Source organism: Trachurus japonicus, chromosome 17 (genome assembly GCF_045865225.1).
Source record: "Trachurus japonicus isolate A0001 chromosome 17, Traja_1.0".
Taxonomy (NCBI): domain Eukaryota; kingdom Metazoa; phylum Chordata; class Actinopteri; order Carangiformes; family Carangidae; genus Trachurus; species Trachurus japonicus.
In genome coordinates, this window is record NC_140923.1 from 28,937,292 (window position 1) to 28,952,883 (window position 15,592).

Below are 15,592 nucleotides of genomic sequence, written 5' to 3' on the forward strand. Positions count from 1 at the left end.
AGGCCTGAACCAACACACACACACACACATACACACAGTGAGAGATGTGTCAGGTCCATCTGTCCGCGAACAGGCTGCAGCTTTTAATGCCCTCAGCCCAGATTTAATTTTCAAATTCTTTATTGACAACGGAACTTCATTTCACGGCCCATTAGCATGCTGCTAAACGACCGCCATGTGTTGGTTTTATTGAGGCAATGGAGGAAGAGCAACAATGGAAGCGAATGAGGGAGGCTGACCGAGAGAGAGAGAGAGAGAGAGGCGCACACGCACAGAAATGTAGGCCACAGACAGAATAAAAGTAGAAATGAATTCACTTCATTAACCGAGCTCTCGCCTCAGGTCTGCAGAGGTACAGTCGGAGCTGAGTCGCCAGGAGCAACACAGTGAGCTGCTCAGGCGATGTCCATGGTGCAATCCAGTCTCTCCCGATGCAACTGCACTGTGGAACTATAAGTCTAAACTGCACATAAAAAGCTGGTGTGTTCCTACCTTTAAAGGCACTTAACCTGCTCTCAGAGTTTATCGTAGGCAATGAAACTAAAGTCGAGCTCCGCTGCAGCAGGAATCAAAGGTTTGTGTGTGCGGTGTGAAATCTGTCATTGTTTTCTCCACACGTTACTGTGACGATGCTTTTATTTTATTTAGCTTTACGACTCGGTACGACAAATTCTGTTTGAGGCAGAAGGCCCTGCCTCCTGTGATATTGAGCAGAACCATTGATTGTGAATGCTTTGAAATTGTGAGCCCCGCTGCTGCTGCTGCGGGCATGTGTATGTTGTAGCCATGTAATGTCATGCTTTATTGGGTTTAGAGTTCTCAACAGGCCTGAAAATTAAAACCAGACCCGGCTCGGCTCAACAGGCGGGTGTTGAATCCCGGACCCAACGCGCTCCGACTGAGTAGGTTTAATTAAAAAAGAAAAAGAAAGGAAGCCCGAGGCCAGACCAGACTCATTTGTATATATTTTCGGGCTGGGTTTGGGCCAAGAATACAAACGAACCAGTGTGTACAGGCGGGTTAGTCAAGCTGTCCCACTCGATTTGGGTTTAGAGGGCCTGATCATGTGCCCCACCCTCCAGCCTGCTAAGCTAAAGGGAAACTTAAAGGGATAGTTCACCCAAAATTGAAATTTCACTCATTATCTACTCACCCTCATCTCGACTAAGGGCTGGGAGAAGTTTCAGAGTTATCCATGGCTTCTCTGAGTTACAGGGGGTCTCAGCGTAGCAGTGCATGTCCATATAACGGTTGCAAATGGATACCAACTGTCTTCGTAACAAAAAGACACACCAAAAAACATCCAAATACCTCCATGCTTGTTTTGTAGTGGAAGCTTCTCGAAGCTCCTCTTCCCGGTTCGTCAAATTTGGACAAACTGGGAAGAGAACAGACCCCGGTTCGTCACATTTGGACGAACCAGGGTCTGTTCTCTTCCCAGAAGAGGAGCTTCCGCTACAAACAAGCTTGAAATATAGACTAACTACTGACTAACTGACTAATTTTTTTCGGGACAATTTCGCATTTCGGGGCTTCAATACAAGACGGACATTACATACGAGCAGCATGGAGGTATTTGGATGTTTTTTGGTGTGTCTTTTTGTTACAAAGACAGTTGGTATATTTGCAACCGTTATATGGACATGCACTGCTACGCTGAGACCCCCTGTAACTCAGAGAAGCCACGGATAACTCTGAAACTTCTCCCAGCCCTTAGTCCACATGAGGGTGAGTAGATAATGAGTGCAATTTCAATTTTGGGTGAACTATCCCTTTAACGTGAGACACTATAGGGTAAACATGTAAACTAACAGATATCACCAATGAAACTTCCCAAGTTCATCACTTACATTAAGTTACAAGTTTTGTCAAGTTTTATGTTTAAATACCTAAATTAGGCAATATCTAATTCAATCAGGATAGACCATTTACGACAAGAGAGCCAGGTTTGAGGATGAAGATGAAATTACATTTATTGTGCACGAAATAGACTTTGGCGCTTAGACCACGGGTGTAGACCAGCTGAGTAAACTGATCTGGGGATGAGAAGCTTGCATCTGAAGTAGTTATATCCCCCCCGGGCCTAGACACTGGTGGTGGTAGGGAAGCTTGAAGTCGCCTGATGAGGGAACTTCTCGGTTGAAGATCCAGGTTAAGACAGTCTGTATCTTGATGGAGGTGGTGCCGGGGTGGAGGTGGGCTGAGAGTTTTGCAGGAATGACGGCTGGATGACAGGAGAGAGAGAGAACTTTTAAATTTGACGCTAATGACTGATTGGTGGAAGGGAAAGAGGATGGCAGACTGTGATTGGCTGAATTATGAGAATGAGGGTGGAGCGAGAGGATAGCAGGAAAACAGGGAAAGGGCTTTGAGGCGTGCTTAAAGAGATAGTCTTCCTGTCTGAATTTTCGCTTAGCTTCATTTAAATATGCGCTAATTTGCATACATTTCCAGAACTGAAATCTGAACAATGGATAAGCCACTTTCAAAATTCTTGTTTTATTTTGTTGACATATTAAAGTCAAAAGTTTTAGAGAAGGGATTTTGGATATCTCTTTTTATCACTCTGTAAATGAGAGAGAAAAAAAATCAATTTTCGCCATGTTTTTATGAATAAAATGTTGTATAAATCAGGCTGTGAATGATATATCAACAAACCCCTCAGTAAAAACCTTTGGTGGCTGACACAGTGTCAGTAGTAGGAGGCCAAAAAAAAGAGTGGTTGGTTCCTCCTCTGAAATTTTTTTACTATAGAAAAACTTTTCCATTCTATTTCTGGTGCCTTTCAATCAAGCTTCAATTAAGCTCAATGCTCCAGAAAGACTTAATAATGCCTTTAAAAGCCATGCACGGCTGAATACATTTTGAAAAATTCATCTTAAACTAACCAAGCTTATATAGTGACAGTATGTGAGCAGACAGCAGATCCACCCACCTGGGTAGCTTATGTCAGAACAGTGTCTGTGCAGCAGGTGAGAGCAGAGAAAACATGGAGTTTTATTTCTATAGACTCTGAATAAGGAAGACAAGTGGAATGGATCTGAGAGGTGTGAGAGAGCAGGAGAGTGACGGTGCTCTGGAAGTACCAACCAGATGCACTGAATTAAGTGGGTCCAATATTATTGGTCTCAAATGGGTCATGATCCTGTCTGGACTAACAGGGTTTTATCAGTTTTATTTAGCTCTGCCCCCCCCATCCTCACAAGTTGACAGGATTGGCTCATCAGGTTTGTAATGTATGAATCTCTGACTGTGACTGGTTCAGGTTAAACTCAATCAGAGGATCTTTAAAGGTTTGTATGCAGCGTTCAGACTGACACTGGGCTGTTACTTTTGTCAGTGAGAGAGAAAGTGTTGGCTGGTGTTAAGATTAAGATCTTTATTATCATTGTGCAAAATACTGTTGGAGTTGGAGCAAAACCTCCAGATGCAGAAAAAGAAGAGCAAAAATAATAGCTCACTAAATTTACAGAAATTATTTAAAGTGCTTAGGTCACTATACAATACAAGCTTAAACACATAACAGTAAAAGATAATGTAAAAATAAAATGCAGATGTAATCACAAGTAGTGTAAGTAATATTTGCAGTTAAACAGTAAAAGTGACAGGTGCTGAGGTGTGTATGGTCGACTGCAATACGATGTTTGTGTGTGTTATTCAGTGCAGTTACTGTATGTTAGTGTGCAGCGCTTCAGGCTAACTATTTTTACGAGGAGCACAGTGCGCCCTAATTTGAAATCTTTGGAGCAAAAAATAAATAAAATTTGGGGGCGCACAAATCGATTCGCAAGGCAAATACTCACATTTCCTTTTTATTCATGATCCTCACACACATTGGCCTGACACCTGTAACGACAGATCTCAGATTATTTGAGTCGCTCCTTCCACATTTCACCAGTGTTAAAAAAAAAAACAGCAAATTTACTGGTTGCACCTGCCCAAGTTGATGAAAAATGTACTTGCACCCCCCATTTAGGGGCAGTCTGGATCTCTGGTGTGTGATGGTTGGATGTCGTTGCTGCGTGTTCAGCATAGTAACAACCCTGCACTCTTAGAAATAAAAGTGCTAAGTAGAACCATATAAGGTTCTTCGGCTTGTTCTCATAGGAGAACCCTTTTTGGCTCCAGGTAGAACCTTTTATAAAGGTTCCGACCTAGAACCCAACTTAAAGGGTTATACCTAGAACCATCTGTCAAAGGTTACACCTAGAACACCCAATGAGAGGTTCTACAATAAACCCTTTTATGGTGTATTGGTTTCACCCAGAACCCTTACTGGGGGTTCCATCCAGAAACTATCCGACTTCTTACGGTTTCATCTAGCACCCACACAGGGAGTTCTACCGAGAACCCTTGAAATACCCTTTCCTTTGGGGAAAGGGTTTTTAAGGGTTCTCTGGATCAAAATGGTTCTTACTGGAACCCTTATTGTTACCAAGAACCCTTGAAAAACCCTTTCTTCAGGAAAGGGTTTTTCAGAAGCAATTGGTTCCAGGCAGAACCTCAGCCCTTGTAGAAGAACCCTTTTGGAACTCTTATTTCTAAGAGTGTGTGATAGAAGCTGTTTTTCAGTCTCGCTGTGTCCTATAACACTTGTCAGACGGCAAGAGGGTGAAAAGCACCTCTGTCGATGGTTGTGGGTTTTTTTTTTCTTTCTGTAACATGACATGTTTTACCTCTGTCTGGCTGATGCTGAAGTGTGACGTGTGTTTCCTCCAGGTATTTCCACACCATCTACCTGGGCATCCGGAGCCGTCAGAGCGCCGAGACGGAGCGCTGGCGTTACCACTGGAGGATGGTCTATGAGTTTGCGGACGTGAGCATGCTGCATCTACTGGCCACCTTTCTGGAGAGTGCTCCACAGCTGGTGCTGCAGCTGTGCATCATCATACAGACACACAAGTTGCAGGCCGTGCAGGGTAACACACACACGCACACACACATGTTTGTCTTGCTGCTATACTGTACACTGCTTTCCATAACCTGCAGCCGTCATTGTTCATGGCTGTAACTGCACCTGTATTATTAATTATTTTAAATATAGAACAATGTAAATGAGCAGATCAGTACATTGATTTCTGAACTTTGACAAGTCTTTGATTTGCATTTTACAGATTAAAATCTTTATTTCATGTAGAGAAGTGGTTCTCAAAGTGTTTTTTTTTTTTTTTTTTAGAAATTTTACCAGTTTCTTCTAGAATTGTTTAAAACCTTTTTGAGAAATTTTACCACTTTTTTCTAGGATTGTTTTTGAGAATTTTTTTTCTTTTTGAAACCTTACCACTTTTTTCTCGAATTTTTAAAAAACTTTTTTTTTGAGAATTTTAACCACTTATTTCTAGAATATTTTAATGTTTTTGGAGAAATTGTACCACTTTTTCCCAGAAATGTCTCTACAAATTCACGCCATTGACCCTAATTTGAACATATACATTGATGTTCTTCACTCTCAGAACAAATATTTGTGCATTTCTGGTGTTGACTTCAACATTTTGTCCAATGGGGGTCTGTGGTCTAATTTGTGTCAATTCAGGGGTCCTCGATGTAAAAAAAGTTTGAGAACCACTGGTATACAGCACTTTTACAAAGTCCAAAGATTCAAAGCTTTTAACAAATAAGGCAGAGAAAAGTAAAGTTAGTAAAAGAGGACTTAAAGGAGGTCACAGGCTCGGTCGACCCGGTTTCCTGAGGCGGATCGCTCCAGAGCCTCGGGGCCGCCACTGCAAACGCTCTGTCGCCTCTCATTCCTGTGAAAGACGGCTCTCGGTGCGGGTTCAGAGTCTGGCGATGAGTGTCTGCAGCTCATGTGTTGTCAAACTGATGAAGATGTTTTCTGAGTTTGTTTGTGTTTAAGTCAGAGTGCACTGAGCTCTCAGGGTTCATCGCACCTGTCCCACCTGTCTCATCTGTCTCACCTGTTTTATCTATTTCACCCATTTCACCTGTGCAACTAGACCCAAACTAAATGTTTTCCTACAGTGGGATCGACATCATGTATTGGCGCCACCTCAGTAACATTTCTTCCAAATATTCTTATTGAAAAAACAAAACAGTCTGCCTTTTTAAAACAAACAGTGTCATGCATCATGAAACTATCACCGTGTGTAAATAGTAAATATCTTGTCTGATACCTGGCTCAAAGTTATCTGAGAGCTCAAGTCTCCTGGGTTTCTCATTCTTTTGCAGGCTGCTGCTTTGTTTCCATTTTTCACTCTGAAACTGTAGAAAACAAAAATAATACACTGATATTCCTGAAAATATTGCAAAAGAGTGTTTCATGTTTAACTTTATGCCTTTTGGAGATCATTTCATCTTCCACTTGGTGCCCAAACTTTTGCATGCCACTGTATGCATACATACTTACAAAAACATATCAAAATGGCAAATAAAAGAGCTTTCTCCGATTAGAATGTCATCATGACCAGTACGTATACAACTGTTTATTATGCATTATCATGTACAGCAACTGGGCAGTACCTCTAAGTTTGTGAAATTAGAAATAAAGGGTTGCAATTTGTGGAAAAACCTTGTCCGTACATCCTCTCAACGTACTGCATATTTAATATTCTAAAGTTTTAGAAAAAACATGGTGTTTTCAAGCCGGAAGGATATTTAAAATAATACATTTAATTTTAACGCACTTTTTCAAGTGCTCATAGATAATTACAATGTACAATATCAAAAAATATTATGAGAATTAGTTAGTTAGTAACGAAGCAAAACAAACAAAATACAGAAAAGATATACACAATAAAATACAGTAAAGCACAGAACAGAAAGGATCAGAGAAAACAATTACAAACGGAGGACAGGGAATTAGTAATTAGTGATTTGAAGTGATTCAATGGGACAAGTGAGTTTAACTTTAGAGTTAGCTGTAGATGATTAAATAAAACTCGACTCGAAGATAGAAGAACAGAAATTAGACACATTTAATTACACATTAAAAGCCAGTTTAAAAGGTGGGTTTTTAGAAGGGATTTGAAGGTGTGGAGGTCTGTACAGTCTTTGATGAGTTTAGGGAGTGAATTCCAGAGAGTGGGTGGGGCCGCAGTAATGGAAAAGGCTTTGCAGGCTTCCAATTCAACAGTAAAGAATGATAAATAACATGTTTTATGTGTGTGTGCTGTAGGAATGACAGCGGCGGCCTCCCTGGTCTCTCTGGCCTGGGCCCTGGCCTCCTACCAGAAGGCCCTGCGAGAGTCCCGGGACGACAAGAAGCCCATCAGCTACCTGGCCGTCATCATCCAGTTCTGCTGGCACTTCTTCACCATCGCGGCTCGGGTCATCACCTTCGCCCTGTTCGCCTCCGTGTTCCAGCTCTACTTCGGCATCTTCATCGTGCTGCACTGGTGCATCATGACCTTCTGGATCGTCCACTGTGAGACGGACTTCTGCATCAGCAAGTGGGAGGAGATCGTGTTTGACATGGTGGTCGGCATCATCTACATTTTTTCCTGGTTTAACGTCAAGGAAGGGAGGACAAGGTGAGTGTTCAGAGTGATGCACCTTGAATAACAATCTGTCAGTCACTTCACTGTTTCCAATCAAACCTTTAATAAACTTAATATAAGTCTTAAAGGGACAACGAGGAGTTTCTAATCGGTTATAAAAAAGTCTCACGTTAATGTGGATGAATCTCCGCTACCCACACTTGTTAATGGGCCCATTTTCGATAAATATATCGATCTGTCTCTATCGTTATTTTGTTACTATTAGTGGTGGCGGAGATGCTGGTCGAGCCGACCAGCGTTTCTTTACTTTCAGTTTCGCAACGAGTCATGAGAATAACGTAGCTGAATGAAACTGGCCAGCGCCGAAGCATTGACTGTAAGCGCCGAAGCAGTCTGAGTTCACATGATCTCACTTTAATTCCAACAAAATTGACTTTATATTAAAAAAACTAAATGGATTAAATATTACCGACCCTTATAATTCCCCCGGGGTGGTTTTCAAAAGTATCTCCGCCGAACAGGACGTCCTAGACCTGCAGTATCCGGACATAGCCTACAACTTCCTGATCAACTAGGCTACTCTACAAGCATACAAAAGCTGGCTTCTTGCTCTTAGTGCTCCACAAAATGACACAAACAGTAAAGACGGTGACAAAAAGAAAAGAAAGAGGCAAACACATAAGCTGTGAGTCTCCTTCGCCTCCAGCCTTTTCCAAGCTGACCCAGAGCCGGTCGCGGCGCACCGCCGTGGGCTGATCAGCACCGGGGAGAGCTCCCGGCACCCCGGACAGCTACGAGCTAACGTTAGCCATGCTACACTGCATTAACTGGGATGATACGACACTTACCCTTCTAGTGAGGATACAGCAGGTTTTTGCTGGTAGATTCCACAGCTGGATGTTCATCACAAAGCCAGACTGCGTCCACGTGTAACCCTCCAGGCTTTTGTATGCTTTTGGAGCAGGGCGATGCAAAGTTGATCAGCTAGCTGTGTCCGGATACTGCAGGTCTGGGACATCCGCCGGCGGCCGGAGATACTTTTGAAAAGCACCCCGGGGTCGGTAATATTTAATCTATTTAGTTTTTTATATATAAAGTCCACTGTCGTTGGAATTAAAGTAAGATGTGAACTCAGACGGCTTAAAATCTTCGGCGCTGGCCATTTTACTGCCTAAATGTTATGCAGCTGTTCTCCTGGTCCACCGTGATCCACGTCTGCCCTCCTCCTGCACTATCTACATGTACAATCACATTGTTTACGTTGTGTGTTTTAATTAGGGCCCGTTTATAGCCCGTTTGAGAATAATCGGTAATCGGCCAAAACGCGCCGATTGTCGCAGATATTTTCAGAAATAAAATGCAGGGAATAAGACTTGGTTTTACTTTTACTTTGGAAATGTCCCCCCATTTGAAAAGATCCCCCGACATTAGGCTATTAATCCTGTAGAGGGCGCATCCAAGTCCATCCACTATCCACTAACCACCTGACAGCACAGCAGAGTGATTGATCTGCAGCAGGACACGCTCCGCCATAGCCTCGTCACTCACACACATCACACAGCTTATTAACAACTTGATTAACTGTTAACTGTCTCAAAACCAGTGTTGCAGCTGGCTTTCTTTTTACTTTTTACTTCTTCTTCTTTTTTTTTTTACCACGGTCGGGTTGTGAATTAATTAATTAATGCTCGTGACTCCGGCCGTGTTGGGTCCGAGATCCAACAAGCCGGTCGGGTTTTACCGTTACCGGCAGTATGCCCGTTTATCACCAATAAACACAGTGGATGAGGTGGGTGAGTGACTGAGCTCAGGCTGTGTAAAACGGGGGGGCGGTCTCTGACTGCAGCGGGACTATCATGTCTCTGCTCCGTTACACTGAGACTGGCCGCCGGTGAGCGCTTTTGGGACCGGCTAGTCGTTGAAAACAGCGGTGATACGTGCTTCCACTTCGAGATCAATAAACCAGAAACGTCTGGAACAACACTGGAAAAAGTCGCTTTTGATTTAAAAAAAAAGAGAGAGAGAAAGAGACCGCTGTGCTGTGTAAAAACAACAACAACAACAAAGAAGTGTCACATGTCATGACTTCCTGTATCTGGCCCTTCAAAATCAAAGCCCTATAGTCTTTCATATACAGTTCAGCCATATTGATTTTGGCTTAATTTTGACAAGACAGGGCTCCAAATGTTTTTTTTTTTCCTGCGACCAATCGACCAATGAAATTTTGGTCGACCAGTGCTTGGTATACTATTTGGGGGCAGCCCTAATTTATATATTATATAAAATATATAGATATTACTTAAATTAATACAATTTTAAAACTTTATTTAAAAAAAATAATAATCGGCCGATTAATCGGTTATCGGATTTTTCCCCCCCTAATAATCGGCATCGGCCCCAAAAAATCCATATCGGTCGGGCCCTAGTTTTAACTAGAAAAAGCATTTCCAAGAATGGAAATGGTGTGACTGCTGACAGCAACTGAACGCTGTTGCAGAATTAGCAAATAGTGCAAGCAGTGATCACCATACAAATGTTTGACCAAGGTCGGAATCGAACCCACATCCTCATGGTCATTAGACTTCCACTCTGCCTCTAGGCCACAGTGCACACACAGTTGCAGAGACTGTTGTCTGTTAATGATCTGCACACTGTCAACATCAAGAAAGCTTGAGAGTCAAGCTTGAATGACTTAGAATGAAAATTTCTATGAATTTCAGGCTGAGCACTAACCATATGGCCACAGAGAACCTGAGTTACAATGAGCTTTATACTATGAGGAATCAAAGACTGTCCAATGACAGCTGAATAATTGGAATCAAAAGTCAAGCAATGAAGTGAAAAGACTGAGGCAGGAATCGAACCCATGACCATATGATCACTAAACCTTTACTCTGCCACTCGGCTACAGAGAGCACACTGCTTTCAAGTCTGTTGTCATTCATTGTAATGTGATGATGTGCTGCAAACTGGTACGAGTAATCAAGGAGATAACAAACACCTGTAACCAATTGAAGGCGGGGGAGGAGAGCAGAATTCAACATAACATAACAAGAATTCTTCCCTTGGATTCGAACCAGTGACCTTAGGGTTGGCAATCAGTTACCCTACCCCCTACACTACAGTGGAGTTGTGAAGAAGAGAGGTTGAGACTTTGATGAATGTGAGATTTTTTGTGAAAAAGTTAAATATTTGAAAAAGTATAAATAGTTAAAAAGAGAAAAGTAATGCCGATAAAGTTCAAAAAAAGCTGCACGTTTTGATATATGAATTGTTGAAATAGCACAAAGTATGAAGGACTAGAAGAAGACCGTAAAAAGGCGGAAGAAAATGGCCAAACAGAAGAACAATAGTGTGACTGCTTCAGCAGTCACACTAATTAATCCTGTAAACACACACAGTGTGACCACGGTACCGGCAGAGTGACAGGCAGGCTCATTGTTAATGTGCAGAGGGATGAAATGACAGCTGTTACTCCCCACAGTGACTCCCGACACGTAAACCTAAGTTAGTTGCTTCTATACTGAAAAAGTCTGACATGTCAAGCTTTAGGGTGTATTAGAGGACTAATTTATCTGTCTAACCATCATAACTATGACACCTGAAACGGTAAACACAGCTGATCGATCGAAAAAAATTAAGCTGGAGTGAATTTTTTCCGTCACTGAAAACAGCTGGTTCTTGAACGTAACTTACCGGTCAAAGTAAGACGTATCCTCAATATGTTTTGCAGTTCTGTTGGGTCATACTACATGCTGACACAGTTAGACATGTAAGACTTGTATGGGCTTGGAGAAAATCGCTTTGTTAATTTCGTTCCGCACCCGGCTCTCCCCTGTATCTACTCTATGAAAATCTTCTGATTACTGCCAAAATGGCGTCGCTGTCAGTTTCGGGGCTGCGTGACGTCATCTCCCGGAGCTCTATACTTCCTTGTATCCCACAACCTTTATCCAATGAGGAGAGAGAACGGCATGAAGGGCTGTGTGTGCAGCCAAGGGATGCGCGTGAATGTGGTGACATAGGGGCGAGGACCAATAGATCCATGACGAGGGCGGGGACTGCTAACTCCATCGGCTGACAAGAAGTTAGCCAAAACCACTGGATCGCTTACTTCTGCTTTAATTAACAAAGATTACATTATGTAATTTCTGAATATTCTATTGTATACACATAGAGAGTTGTCCTTTGTAAACTCTGTGTATTTTTTTTTGTTTCACACATATGGGAGTGACTACAGTATAATGGTGATGATTATTCTCTCAATCCAATACCAATCGATACCTCACATTATCCTGTCTGCCACCTTTTTAAAAGTTACGGAGCGATAATGGTCCACACTTTTTACATCTCTGGTCTTATCAGCGACAGCCATACAAGTCACATTCACCCATTCACACACACAGTAGGCTATACAGGGCTTTTCTCAGACACGCACATTCACACCCTGAGTGTGACGCACTTAAATCAGGCTTCCTTTTTTCATTCACTCACCCATAAAGGACGTGCAAACGGTTCGAACCCCACCTGGGGCAGTCTGTACCGTAACACAATGCACAAAACACAAATATGTGATCAAATGGCAAATGCCAATGTGGACACTGGAGATGCACATTAAAGGGATAGTTCACCCAAAATTCAAATTTCTCATTATTACTCATTATCTACTCACCCTCATGTCAACTAAGAGCTGTGAGAATTTTCAGAGTCCTCCGTGCCTTCTCTGAGTTATGGGGGGGTCCGCGCAGCAGTATTTGTCCATATAATGGTTGTTAATGGATACCAACTTTATTCGTCCAAAAGGACACACCAAAAAACATCCAAATACCTCCATACTGCTCCTCTTGTATTGAAGCCCCGACATGAAAAATTGTTCCGAAAAAAATTAAATAAGTCTATATTTTGAGCTTGTTTGTAGCGGAAGCTCCCAGTGTCTCGTGATTTGCACTGACCGGCGGAACAATTTCTCATGTCGGGGCTTCAATACAAGAGGGACATTACAGACGAGCAGTATGGAGGTATTTGGATGTTTTTTGGTGTGTCTTTTTGGACGAAGAAAGTTGGTATCCATTGACAACCATTATATGGACAAATACTGCTGCGCGGACCCCCCCCGTAACTCAGAGAAGGGACGGAGGACTCTGAAAACTCTCACAGCTCTTAGTCGACATGAGGGTGAGTAGATAATGAGTGAAATTTGAATTTTGGGTGAACTATCCCTTTAATGCCAGGTGTCTGATCAAACACAATTTGATCAAATTGTATCCAGATACAATCTGGATATGAGACGCATGTTAATGCCAGGTGTAAACGGGGTGAAAGGGAACTCCTAAATACAACATAACAACAGCTAGCACTTCCACCAACACATTCACCTGTCCTAGTACAACTGGAGACCAGTGCTTCATGTGTTTCTATCTGACTGTTTCATTCCTTCTCTCTGCTCAGGTGCCGGCTCTTCATCTACTACCTGGTGATCCTGGTGGAAAACGCTGCTCTCAGTGCGTTGTGGTATCTGTACCGGTCACCTCAACCCACCGACGCCTTCGCAGTGCCGGCACTCTGCGTCATCTTCAGCAGCTTCCTGACCGGAGTTGTATTCATGCTCATGTACTATGCCTTTTTCCATCCCAACGGGCCGCGCTTCGGACGCTCGCTGAGCGGCCAGGGTCTCGACCTGGACCCCACCGCGCAGTTCTCCACGCTACCTTCGGAAGGCGCCACCAACTCCCTGCGCTCCAACAGGGGCGCCACCACCACCCTGGAGCGCGACATGGGGAAGTATTCCGAGCGGGACGGCTGCATGCCGGTGTTCCAGGTACGGCCCACCGTGCCGTCCACGCCGTCGTCTCGTGCGCCGCGCCTCGAGGAGACCGTCATCAAGATCGACCTCTGCAGGAACCGTTACCCGGCCTGGGAGCGCCACGTGCTGGACCGCAGTATTCGCAAGGCCATCCTGGCCATAGACTGCTCCCTGACTCCTCCACGCCTGCAGTACAAAGACGACGCTCTGGTGCAGGAGAGGTTGGAATATGAGACCACTTTATAGTTCCACCCTGCTCTCAGAACCTGGACAGGGGTTAATTATCATAGAAACAGCAACAGGAACTGTGGCAATAAGCATTTGTTACTACCAATCTCACTCTTCATCTCTCACTCCCCCTTTTTTTCTTTCCATCCCTTGGCATCAGTGACCGTAGAGCGTTGGGCTCCATTGGAGGACCGATCCGCCGCAAATTCAGCCGATGTTGCTGGATGTATCTGGGTTCTTTTGTAGGGTTGTTGCTGTTATTTTTACTTCCACTCATCAGGGAAATCCTGTGTGGTACAGACTAAATGTAAAGTCCACAGAGTGCTTCAACACTCAAACCCTACAAGAGGCTGATGCGCTGTTTGGTTGAGTTGGGGATAAACGTCCATCTGGGTGAGTTTTAACTCGTCACACATTTTTCCCTCCTTGACGTGAAAAAAAACTGCTGAAATACACAGAAATCCTTCTGATGAGACGTGGGGGAGGAAATGATCCCTCATTCATCACCAGTACTAAACTGTCATGGCTGTCTTAACGCGCTGACGTCCCACTGTTTGAAAGTTTTACTGATTGTGTGATGACGATCCCATAGCGACCGCAACCGGGTGGGTACTTCCATCAACACGCACACGATAATGCTCGTCACTCCTGTTCTCTTAGTGCCAAAAAAAAAAAGGTTCCTCTGAAGCATCCTCGCACTCCTGAGGATGCGGAACACCTTAGAGATGGCTGTGTGGTCCGACACGTCCTCCTCTGGCCTTGACGCGTCGTTTCCTCCTGGATGATTGTCTCCGCCGGTCAGATGGACAACTACAAGGCGAAGACAGTGGATAAAGTAGCATCTACACTCAGTCATTGTGTTTTTGTTTGGATGAAATAAACCAAACCCAGGCTGGAGGGAAGGACGGGGAGCAAGAACTCAGGTGCAAACAACCTGACGGACATGAGCTCGCGTTTTTTTTTGCCAAGAAAAAAAATCTTCCTGGCAGCTCAACTCAACTATTTGTAGTCGAGCAACATGAAACCTGGCTGAGCATTGACGCCGGCCTCTTGCTTGTCTGTGGCTGAGAGAAGAAAACCGAGCGAAGGGCCGAGAAGAAGACAAACTAGCGGAGACGACAGGAAGTGGGAATGAGTCGAGGCTGGGGAAGAAGAGCAGACAAGCAGCCGTCTCAGCCATCTCAGCCAAACCACTCAACCACCAGGATGTACAGTACTCTGATACTACATGCAGCATTTTTTTTTACTTTAGAGATAATGTAGAAGGAACTGATGTTACTGTAATTCTGTTTTTGTGGTTCAGTGTGTATGTATCGGCAATAGTGTGTGTGCGCGTGTGTGTGCGCAAGTACACGTTTTTGTTACCTCCTGGAGACCTTTTCCAGTATAAACACCGACCTTGTTGGGACCAGTCGTCCTCATAGGGACCAAACCCTGGTCAGAATGAGGTGAGACATCATTTCTGAGTTCTGTGGTCCTGGTTAAGGCGTGAATGGAGGTTGGGTTAAGGTTATGGTTAGGCATGGCATATTATGATCAAGGTTTAGGGATAAGGGTGTCCACAATGAATGGAAGTCAATGCAAAGGCCTAACAAGGAAGAAAAGTTGTGTGTGTGTGTGTGTGGCAGCTCAGACATGTGGTTGGACACCTGACTCAACTCTGTGCCATTAACAACGAGGGTTCACCTCGACACTTCGACGTCACCTTTTAACCATGTTGCATCAAATCACAGAGCACATACGATGGTGCTGCTAGTGTTGAATGAGAAATGCCAACAGAGTGAGTTGTGGGTGAACTGTGAAAGCTTGGTTGAGGTCGAGGCTGATGACATCTGGACATTAGGACACATCTGGTAATTAAACGTATCAAGTGGGTTTTTTTTATGCTAACCATTCGTCCAATAATGTTCATAAAGTTTACGGTCACATGACTGAATGTCCAGAAGGTTCCATCAGATCATCCATTCATGGTCCTGGATCGAGACTAAGAGTAGGTTCAGACTACATGATTTTTTTTGTCTTTCCTGATGGTTTCCATGTCAGATTAAACGATCACAGTGACATAAATTTGTGCCGTGTCTTGGTCGGAAGACTGGCAACAAGTATG

General features: G+C 43.6%; 1 protein-coding gene across 2 annotated transcripts in view; it reads left to right on the top strand.

Annotated features, from left to right (window-relative positions):
• xkr4 (XK related 4) overlaps positions 1–14,417 on the top strand; it is a 35,659-nt gene extending 21,242 nt beyond the window's left edge. For both annotated transcript variants that reach the window (XM_085804836.1, XM_085804837.1), the window contains 3 exons: positions 4,720–4,919; positions 7,133–7,487; positions 12,903–14,417. In XM_085804836.1, the coding sequence (XP_085660962.1) occupies positions 4,720–4,919; positions 7,133–7,487; positions 12,903–13,503 (1,156 nt within the window). In that variant the 3' untranslated portion in view covers positions 13,504–14,417. The remainder of the gene's footprint in view (positions 1–4,719; positions 4,920–7,132; positions 7,488–12,902) is intronic.
• Positions 14,418–15,592: the final 1,175 nt, after the last annotated feature.